This window comes from Sprattus sprattus (genome assembly GCF_963457725.1).
Source record: "Sprattus sprattus genome assembly, chromosome: 4".
NCBI classification, from domain to species: domain Eukaryota; kingdom Metazoa; phylum Chordata; class Actinopteri; order Clupeiformes; family Clupeidae; genus Sprattus; species Sprattus sprattus.
Window position 1 is genome coordinate 33,518,442 of NC_137923.1, and position 11,646 is coordinate 33,530,087.

Below are 11,646 nucleotides of genomic sequence, written 5' to 3' on the forward strand. Positions count from 1 at the left end.
TTCATTCAAACTTTGTCGCGTAGGTCTTGTAAAGGACACTTATGCTATGTATTTTTCACTTTTCTACACTTAATACTTTTTAAGTTATTAAAGAAAAATCTGAATTTTCCCATTGACTTACATTGGGCCATTATGACATCATAATAGGGTAATTAAACTGGCTTGCACCTGTGCTTCACTGACACCTGCGGCAAGCCTCCAAGGGTCCTCTTCTCTCTGTACCTCTCCATTCAACTGTATAACTAGGAATATTAAGACACCTTCCATACTGTACTTTTTTTCTCTCTCTCCTTTCTCTCCATCACTCTCACTCTACTTTCTCTCACACTCCATCTCTCTGCTTCACTCTTTTTTTCTCCTTCTTTCAATATTTTCACTCTCTCTTTACTGTCTTTATCCATAGCCACTCTTCTTCCACTCTTCTTTCCTTTCTTCTTCCCTTCTTCCACTCTTCTTACCTTTTTCTTTTCTTCTTTCCTTCTTTCACTCTTCTTTCTTTTCTTCTTATCTTCTTTGGCTCTTCTTCCCTTCTTCCACTCTTCTTTCCCTTCTTCTTTCCTTCTTCCACTCTAATTTCCTTTCTTCACTCTTCTTTCCTTTCTTCTTCCCTTCTTCCACTCTTCTTTCTTTCTTCCACTCTTCTTTCCTTTCTTCACTCTTCTTTCCTTTCTTCTTTCCTTCTTCCACTCTTCTTTCCTTCTTTTACTGTTCTTTCCTTTCTTCCTTCCTTCTTTCACTTTTCTTTTCTTTTATTCGTTCTTTCTTAACTTTTGCATTTCATGCACTGGTATTTCCTTCAGGAAATGCATTTTCTAGTTCTTCTTACCTTTTTCTGCGATTAATTCAGCTCAAACCGCTTAACGTAGAAACTTCATTCAAACTTTGTCGCGTAGGTCTTGTAAAGGACACTTATGCTATGTATTTTTCACTTTTCTAAACTTTATACTTTTTAAGTTATTAAAGAAAAACTAATCTAAATTTTCCCATTGACTTACATTGGGCCATTATGACATCATAATAGGGTAATTAAACTGGCTTGCACCTGTGCTTCACTGACACCTGCGGCAAGCCTCCAAGGGTCCTCTTCTCTCTGTACCTCTCCATTCAACTGTATAACTAGGAATATTAATAGACACCTTCCATACTGTACTTTTTTCTCTCTCTCCTTCTTTCTCTCTATCACTCTCACTCTACTTTCTCTCACACTCCATCTCTCTGCTTCACTCTTTTTTTTCTCCTTCTTTCAACATTTTCACTCTCTCTTTACTGTCTTTATCCAGAGCCACTCTTGTTCACTCTTCTTTCCTTACTTTGTTTCTTCCTCTCTTCTTTCCTTTCTTCTTTCCTTCTTTCTACTCTTCTTTACTTTCTTCTTTCCTTCTTCCACTCTTCTTTCCTTTCTTCTTCCCTTCTTCCACTCTTCTTACCTTTTTCCTTTCTTCTTTCCTTCTTTCACTCTTCTTTCTTTTCTTCTTATCTTCTTCGGCTCTTCTTCCACTCTTCTTCTCTTTCTTCACTCTTCTTTCCTTCTTCCACTCTTCTTTCCTTCTTCCACTCTAATTTCCTTTCTTCACTCTTCTTTCCTTTCTTCACTCTTCTTTCCTTTCTTCTTTCCTTCTTTTACTGTTCTTTCCTTTTCTTTTCTTTTATTCGTTCTTTCTTAACTTTTGCATTTCATGCACTGGTATTTCCTTCAGGAAATGCATTTTCTAGTTTATAGTGTCCTTTAGCTACCTAGCATGCTGGCTAGTTAGCTAGAATCACAACAAGGCTACCATAGCAACTAAGTAACATTTGTTTGCTGCCTAACCTGAAGCAGAGTTTAATTGGGGTGGGTTCACTGTGTTCACAACCACTGGTGGATGATGTTAAATAGACTCACATACTCATGAATAGGTCCTGAGAGAAAAAGGGGGATATTACTGGAGCAAGGGCTTACTCTGATTCCAATGTAGTGAATGAGCGGGGTGAAGTCCCCCTTGCCCTTCTCAAACAAGTTCATTCAGTGGTTGCCAGGGGATCTGTTATTGATTCAACTTAAACATTTAGCGTCCATTCCTCGCATAACACCAGAACACAAAATAAACACTTTATAAATGCATGCTTTTTACTGTGAGTGGGAATGAGGTAGACTGTGAGTGTGTGTCTTCGTATGAGAGGGTGTAGCATTTTTGCTTTAAGTGCTCATCCGGTACCTTCTAAATGGCTAGTAGCACTTGCAGCAGCACAACTACATGGCATTTTGTTTAACGTGACGGGATGATGTTACATTGAATAGACTGAAGTTTATACATGGGTGTGGTAAATTAAAGTACCTAAAAGTATTTTAATATCTTCATCAACAGCCCACCTCTTCCTTAATTTCTTTGTGTCTTAACTCAGTATGTCCCCATCCCTTCCTATCTATCTACAGTGCCCTCCACAACTATTGGCACCCCTAGTGAATATGAGCAAAACAGGCTATGAAAAAATATGGACCTGTCTGTAAATTGACCCCACGCACCGTGAGGAGGATGGTTTGACTGGCAAAATAATCTCCAAGGATCACAGCTGGAGAATTGTAGAGGTTAGTTGAGTCTTGGGGTCAGAAAGTCTCCAAAACTACCATCAGACGCCACCTACATCACCACAGGTTGTTTTGGAGGGTTGCCAGAAAAAAGCCTCTTCTGTCAATTAACAACAAACTAAAGCGTCTACTTTGGCAAATGTAAGTCAGACTTTCAATGGGACCGAGTTATATGGTCAGATGAGACCAAAATAAAGCTTTTTGGCAACAAACATCAAAGGTGGGTTTGGCGTCGACAGAAAGATAGCCATACAGAAGAGCACCCCATACCCAATATGAAGTATGGTGATGGATCTTTGATGTTGTGGGGCTGTTTTTCTTCCAAAGGCCCTGGACATCTTGTTAGGATACATGGTATCATGGACTACATCAAATACCAGCAAATATTAAATGAAAACCTAACAGCCCCCTCCAGAAAGCTCCAAACACATGAATGGGCCGTGGTTGGACCTTCCAGCAGGACAATGATCCGAAGCACACCTCAAAATCAACACAAAAATGGTTCACCGTCCGCAAAATAAAGGTTTTGCCATGGCCATCACAGTCCCCCGACCTAAACCCCATAGAAAATCTGTGGGATGAGCTGAAGCCGAGTCTACAAAACGTTGACATCATAATCTGAAGGATCTGGAGAGATAGTGCATGTAGGAATGGTCTCAGATCCCGTGCCATGTGTTCACCAACCTCATCACGCATTATAGGAGAAGACTCAGAGCTGTTATCTTGGCAAAGGGAGGCTGCACAAAACATTAAATTAAGGGGTGCAATTGTGGCACACATGTTTTGGGGGAAAATATGTATTTAATGTCAACAGTTTTTTTTTTTTTTCAATAATTTTACTTCAATGAAAAGGTAAGATTTTTGTGAATATTTTGAGTGAAAGACCAAGAGGATAAACAGCAAAGACATATTTTTTCATAGCCTGTTTTACTCATATTCACTAGGGGTGCCAATATTTGTGGAGGGCACTGTAGCTACCTACCTACCTACCTACCTACCTACCTACCTACCTACCTACCTTCCTTTATTGCTTTGTCTGTCTCTCTGTCTTCATCACCTTCCCGATCTCAAGTGCCCTTAAATGGCTGCTTTGCTTTTCTCTCCCCTCTATCTACCTCTCTCTCTGTGCATGCACTCAATATTGTGAATAATGTATGTATTTTAATTTACATTTTTTGCCCTCAGTAAATGCGAATCTGATCTGCTCAGGGGGTCAAGGAACCAGCAGTGGAGAGGAGATTCAGCTGACCACCACCATTACTCACGTGGATGGTCCAACAGAGATCTACAAGATGACGGGCAAAGAGGCCCAGGAGTAGCCATCAGACCCACACTCTCATCCTATCGCTTTTCTATCCATCAGTACCTGTATGTTACCCAAAAAGAAAAGGTCTGGAAATATATATATATATATTTTTATATATATATATATATATATATATATATATATATATATATATATATATGGGGCCTTTCCCCCTAAGGAAGGTTGGGGTAGTTATTAGGTAGGTACAAATTAAAGTATGACTTTTGTAATTCCATTGGTAATGCCAATTGGTATATTTTGAAAATGAGAGGGAAAAGGGAAAAATTACATTTAAGGCTAAGTTTTTCCCCTTGCACTTTGCCATTTTAAGTTCTTTAGGCTGTATGTATCTCGGTACAAATTAAATCTTTACACATCTCTAATCATTTCGTCTTGAATTATGTCCCCGTAAATTTGCTTTCTCATTTAGCATGTGCCCATTGCCCATTTTGTCAAGTATTTCTTCTTCTTCTCTGAGTTAGTCATTCTGATGTTGTGTGTCCCCATGCCTCCATCACCTCCATCATGGAGCGCATGTTTTCAGTTTGGTTTGTTTGTTTGTCTTTAGAATCACGCAAAATTGATTTTCATGATTTCATGGAGGGGTGTGTCATAGGCCAAGTAAAAAGCCCATTCAATTTTGAAGCAGATCTGAGTCACGGCGTGAACCTTCAAATAATGTTTTTGCTTTTGTTTTCATTGCAAGATAGGTTGAAGATCTTTGCTCTCCGAGTGCCCTATTAGTGTAGTTCTTTTTTCTTTTAGATGTGTTGCATACAATGTAAACTATTTCTTAGCTATTTAGTGACTGTGCTCCGAGGATTGGACCAGACCAACGGCCAGGTGTATCAATCTTTGCATACAACTTGTCAAAGGACCGTGTTCCATGTAGGAACATGCATTGTCCTCATTGTACTGCGGTTTTTCATCTGTCATCAAACACATCATACGACCATTACTAAAATCATGTGGACATGAATGCATTTAACGTCTCCTACAATTATCCATATATGGGTTGAGAAACACCTTAAACAGGTCGGATAAGCTTAGAAAGAACTGTTCTAGGTAAACATCCCAATGGAAGACGGACAGACAGGCAGGCAGAAGGCAGTTACATTGGCAAAACCTGATATTGCTGAAAAAACTGGCCTCCATGCTGTTTAATATACCTTGAAGTCAATCTGGCAATTCTGCTCCATTCAGTTGTTAAGATGGTTACATTACCTATTCAGTTACAACAGGATTAAACCCACAAAGGGAACAATACATATGGAATTCATATCCACATGATTGATACACGGGCTGTTTAGCCTACTAGAATCAACATTAATTCCTCTTGGTTTCGCCAATCTTCAAATTACGAATATAATGTGTACACCCCCTTGACACCAAGCACAGAGGTACATGTTTTTCCATGATGTATCTTTTCATAAGGATCGTTTTCTACGTAGGAAAGTGCTCAGCACAATGCGTATGCACTGTTGATATATGTGGCCCTGCATGTAATCTGGCCTCACTCTTTTTGAACTGCAAATATGTAATGTATGTTAGACTGCAAATATATTTTATGAAGTGCTTAATAAAGATGAGTTTTACATTGTATCGTAGCTTTTTGTTTTCGGGCTATTTATTTATATATTTGCTGATTTTATATAATTTATAACAAGTTCAGTTCGTACCACATCTTTTCCACTAAACTAAAACTTGGGTATATTTAAATTGCTGAACACCTAGATATTTTCACTCCAGTATGGATTGACAAATTAAGTGCAAACGGCTGCTACATGCCACCTTCAGGTTCCATTTTTTCCAACACAGGCATAAATCATGCGTTTTACCATTTTTTTAATCCAGGGGTTCTTTAATTGCCAGGGTTCTGGATGGTGCATTTGAGGAAATTGGAAATCAGTATTTCACCTTCAAATTTCTTGGCTGCCCTCATTTACACCTCCATGACATTTGACACAAATGTATGGGCTGAAGATGCCAGCTTCAAAACAGTACCTTTGCCTTCTGGGACCTTACTCAGGTGCTTGTAGTACTTTTAACCCAAAAACTGTGATTATTCATAAAGACTCATTGGGGACTTCTCTTGTTAATTTGTTAATTTAGTTTTACTTAATAAAATGAACTTGAATGATGGCATAATTTAGGTGAGCTGGTACAGGACACATTTGCAGATTTTTTTTACCTGCGTCATTGCCCCCATACCCAGAATTCAATTCAATTAAATGTTGTTAATTTATATAGAGCGAATGACAATTGAAGTTACCTCAAGACAAGAGTCCAAAGCCTGAACCCCCTAGAGCAAGCACTTGATTGATTTGAACCAATCAGAGACCAGAATTACTTACGATTAGCACCAACCGTCAGTTTGCAAGTCAGTTGAATATTAAGCCGTATTATTTCACAGAATACAAAGAACAGATTGTTTGATGGACACAGGAGTTCTCTTGGCTGCAGATAGAGCACCAGTATACTCGTTTGTTTTTTACCTGACATCATTGAAAGACAGATGCAATGATTAATGCATCCATGGCCAGGATATTTATAACATGCTTGTATTAGTAGTAGTCTACTAGTCTTGGTATCTTGATTGATAATCAACTTACTTTTAAAAAACATGTAAGAAAAATATGCAAACATTTAAAATTCACCTTGGCCAACTTTAGGCATCTTTAGAAATCACATGTCCACTGAGGCTGCTAAAATGTATATGTTCTCATTGATTTTATCACACATTAACCAGTGCTTACCCACCTGGTCAACTGCAAACTCCACTAGGCTACTCTTAAACCAGTCATGTCTCTTCACAAACAGGCTCTCAAAATACTTGACAAAAAACCTAATTCACACCATCACTGTTCAGTCCTCCATAAGTAGGCCTACAGACTTTTAAGTTGGGACAATCTGATCATATTTTAGAACTGCTGTTTAATGTTCAAAATCCGGTTTTTATGGCCCCCCCCGCCACACTATGCAGCCTTGTCAAGTTTAGAACAGCAGCAACCAGTGCTACTCAAGGGCAGCAAGAGGAGACGTGGATGTGATATTCCTTTGAAAAAAAAAGTGTATTTGGACAGTCGGTTTTCTCAGTTAGGTCAGCCCGGGAATGGAACAATTCCCACAGAACATTAGAGCATCAACCTCATTCAACAGCTTTAAAATAAATCTTAAAAAATGGTTAATAAATTATCAAAAAATGTGAGCATTAGTGGGTAAGCAGTAGAACTTATATATTGGGATTTTATTTTATTTTGTCAATTGTGTTTGATATACGTTAATGTTGTTTAGCCTTTTTCACTCTGGCAGGGGGACTGCCAATGGAAACTAGCCTTTTGGCTACAATTGGAATTGGGTGCATTTACATTTTAATGTTTATTAATGTACAACCTCTTCATCAAACATCAAACAAACTGAAACTGAAACAGAAATGCCTAATGAGTTCGCGATTCACAACTTCACCAGGCGTGAAGAAGCCTCGGAATCTGAATATAATGTTCAAGCAAACACATTTAGCCTACAAAAAATAATGCCCATAACATAATTGAATATTAAGGTCTGCCTAATATTCGTTCTAATTATATGCTGAATATATTTTTAATAGGCCTAATTGAATTCATTATAGCCTACTAGTAACGAAGTTCGGATTCAAAGCTATAGTGAAAAGGCAGGCTGTAGCCTAAAACTGTGTTACATTTAGTCATTTAGCAGACGCTTTTGTCCAAAGCGACGTACAAGGGAGAGAACAATTAAGCTAAGAGCATTAAAAAACCTGGTGTAACAATAAATACTGCTTATAAAACGACATAGAAAGAATAAAAAATAAGTGCGGGCCTGTTGCTGCTTAAGTGCAGGTTAAGCCAAGGTGCCAGTTTGGAAGGGAGGTGCTCTTTGTTGGCTACAAACACTCATTAAAAACTGATGCTTATTATCTGGGAAAAATTCTCTAACTGCAGTCAAGTTGTCATTGCTTTTATCAAACCATTCTGAATTTGACGTAACATTAAAACAGGAGACGACTTAAGCCCAATCTCAATACTTCCCCTTACCCCTTATCTTTCCCCTTACCCTTGAAGTTGCGCGTTCATGTGAGAGCTAGTGGTGTCTCAATACCCAATTTGATCAAGATTAAGGGGTAAGATTAAGTGGTGTATGGCCCTCGTTTTTAAACTGATCGGAGAGCTACCTTGCTCCTCCAAGGGCTATCCCAGAGCACACAGCGAAACCAGCTCGGGATTTTTTTTTTTTTTAAATGGCTGCTTGAAGCGAGGAACATTTTACATGAATAAAGCTATCTACACAACTTTTTATATGTTTATAATGACTCGGTTTGATCTGAAATGTGCTACACGAACTATGCATAGTATTGTAGGTCTTAACTGAAGCTTTCAAACGGTAGTTTTAGGTTACAATTAGCACGTATGCCACCACTTCATTGGATTATATGGTAGCTTGCTAGGACTAGCCTGACTCCATGCATGTGTACAGATAACTTTATTATCCACGAATTACGTTTGATATCTGTGAATGACAGCACTTGCTTTGGAGACATCGATCCGTGCTTTACATGTACCGTCCACAAAACAATTACGACAGTCTAGTTTTGTGCTCTATACAGTCGTATATATATTTGCAACCATAATTGAAACTTTTTTTAAATCGCTAGTTTCATAGCTCATACAGTCACGCATGTCTACAGATAACTTATCCGCGAACTCCGTTTGATATCTGTGAATTACAGCACTTGTTTGAAGACATCGACCTGTGCTTTACATGTACCATCCTGTATTATACAGCAACGCCAAGTGACCCGAAACCGAGTGGCGTCTCATTTCATAGGGGAAAGTTTTCAGCCCTTGGCCCTTACACTTGCAAGTGCTAGGGTTAAGACAAAGACAAGACAAAGCAAAAGGGGCAAGGGGAAGAATCGAGATTCGACCTTACTCCTTGTAGAGGACTGATGCACAGAGCTCCAGTGGTTTCCTCAGGTGAACGAAACTTTTAGAAGATCAGTCGCGCGCAATGCCAGGATGCTTTATTTTTCATTGGCTGCTGGATTAAATCTTACCCAGATACAAAAGATACGTTTTTTCTGATTGGCTATTGTGTACGTCCAAGGTGTGCGGTTCCACAAACTAAATGTACACCCCATTAGCCAATCAGAAAACAGTATTTCGTTCCAGAGGGAGATAAATATATATAAAGGCTAGCGTTTCTGGCCGACGGAGTCGAATGGCCGCAGATGGCGGCCATTTTGCGACAGGATAGCTCGCTCACCCTTAACATTGTGTTGGTAGTGGTATACTTTTTAAATAACCCGAACTTGCTCAATTTTCAACTGATTTTCAAACGGGTTGGTTTGTTGTAAACGTAAGATATGTAGTCATGCCACTGCAAACTTATGAAGAATTATAAACATGGGTTTTCATATAAAAATAACAGATCAAAACAGATAGGTGCAATAAATACACATGCACAAGCTATTTATGTAAAATTAATGTCTAGGCTACTACAACTCAGCATACAGAATGGCAACAGGAGATAAATGTATACTATTATTATCACCTTTATAAAAGCAATATTACTGAATAAAATAAAAAATAAAATAAAGGTGATCCCACGGGTTCTCGTTTCGACGGAACGTTCAATAGAGCAGGCTGCACAAAAGTCTGGCATCTTCATTGGCAATAAAGTCAGCAATTTCCTGTCAAAATCATAATGTAAGATGTTTAACAAACCAACCCCATTGGAAATCATGTGCAACTTCAGTTTTATTATGTGCAACTTCAGTTATATTGAAAAGAAAGAAAAATGATGCCTCGCCAATTAATGTAAAATGACTGATACACAATAGCCGTGATACACAATTAAGCTGCACATTTCAACACGTTCAAGCATCCAGAATTATTACCGGAGGTAATGACGTTTGTAAATCAAGTAATTTGTAAATCTGTCAAGATTTCCGTGAGATAAGAGTGTAAACGATTGTGAAGATCACTGACGTTACCTAACGTACCACTGATCAGTGTTGGGTATCTTACTTTTGAAAGTAATCCGTTACGTTACTACCGTTACTACGTTACCTATAAATAAAAGAAACGCGTTAGAGTACTCCTGCATTACCAACAATTAAAATGCGTTTGGGGTGCGTGCGTGTCCGCCTAGCGCAACAACACACAAGCTTAAGTTAATGTTCTGTTTACTTGGCAATGGGTTTTCTATATTTTCCCACGTACATCAAACGACTGACAATGCAGTTCATGATGGGAGTTGACTAGCTACTACTGATATATGCTTACTAATTGCCATAAAGCAATACCTCACGGCAGCTAGCTAGCAAGCTGCTACATGAACTTGCAACACACATCCTCCTTTAGATGCACCAACAGTGCTGACTGTTTATGAATCAATCATGAACTTATAGCATAATGACAGGAAAGACAGTCATCATATTGCACGTTTTATTTAACAGGCATTCATCCTTTTATAATTAGAACAGCTTCCATTAATAACATACTCCAGTAAGAGGCAGTTATTTTAACAGAATGTAGCTTACCATATTGGCTGCGCACAAAAGGCTACCTAGGGTACCTTTAGCCTATTCATCACCACAGATTGCATTTTACCACTATGTTCTTGTCCTTTTCGCTCTGTAACTCAGAATAATGCGCGTACCTCCAGGACACACAGGTGCGCGCGCACACACACACACACCCACCCACACAGAGAGAGAGAGAGATGCAAGGAGCAGGGCAGTCACAAACGCAAGCAGCAGCATCTGACTAAATGCAGAAAACCCGGGACTTTACTTTCCTTATCGAGGGAAATTAACGGAGTAACGAGTGCTTATTTTGGAAAAGAATGAGTTACTGATTGCTGAATTCGCAAAACTAACGCGTTAGGTTACTCGTTACTGAAATAAACAAATAAGAGTAGCCTACTCTAAGTACTCTGCATGGTTATCCAATTCACCTCGTACGACTTCACGAGAGGCACGCCCTTTCTAATCTGATGATTGTACGACTCACCTCTACCTGCATGGTTCTACGAGGGGCTGTGGAGATTACCAACGCTTTATTATGATGTTACAAGGCCATTACATCATCAACAACAAACTATAAAATAAGAAATCGTTTGTTTTTATCCCGTGTATTTTTAGTTAGGCCTAATGATCAGAGGCTGTTGTTGTGAAATGAATTACTAACGACAATGACCAAGCTCGCGTTATTGTCGAATATTTTCTATTATTATACCACACAAACAGTTCTGCTTTTTTACGTCTACAATTCAGGTTCTTTACAATTTAATCATTTACACTGCATGCTCTGCTAACTCAAACACAAAGAGGCTGTTCGAAAACCAAGAAATGTTTTTATTATTGCTGTAATTAGACGACGTCTCCCTATGCTTTATATGCGGCGAGAGCCACGATGGAGCAAGGAAGAAGGGAGATGTCGGTTTTCCTCCTGCATCGCCGCTGGTGCCCTTCATAGTTTTTTTCATTTTTACAAACTTGTCCCTGATCTTCCTCCAACTCCTAATGCACTCCTGGACCTCCAGCCCCAGGTTCCGAGCGATCTCTCAGCGATTTGCTGTCATATAGGGAACGAAACAGGAAACGTCATTTTAGACAGGGGTGTCGGACAGCTCGGATCGGATAGTGAGAAAATTCTAGCGGTGCTCCAGAGGCCATCCGACACCCTCGGATGGCTCTCCGAGGTGCTCAAAGGTGTGGTCCCACTTCAAGGAGGGCGTTTAAGGGCGTGCCTCG

General features: G+C 39.2%; 1 protein-coding gene across 1 annotated transcript in view; it reads left to right on the forward strand.

Moving 5' to 3' along the window:
• wls (Wnt ligand secretion mediator) overlaps positions 1-3,950 on the forward strand; it is a 72,273-nt gene extending 68,323 nt beyond the window's left edge. The window contains exon 12 of the mRNA XM_080836569.1: positions 3,752-3,950. Within this exon, the coding sequence (XP_080692695.1) occupies positions 3,752-3,885 (134 nt within the window). The 3' untranslated portion in view covers positions 3,886-3,950. The remainder of the gene's footprint in view (positions 1-3,751) is intronic.
• Positions 3,951-11,646: the final 7,696 nt, after the last annotated feature.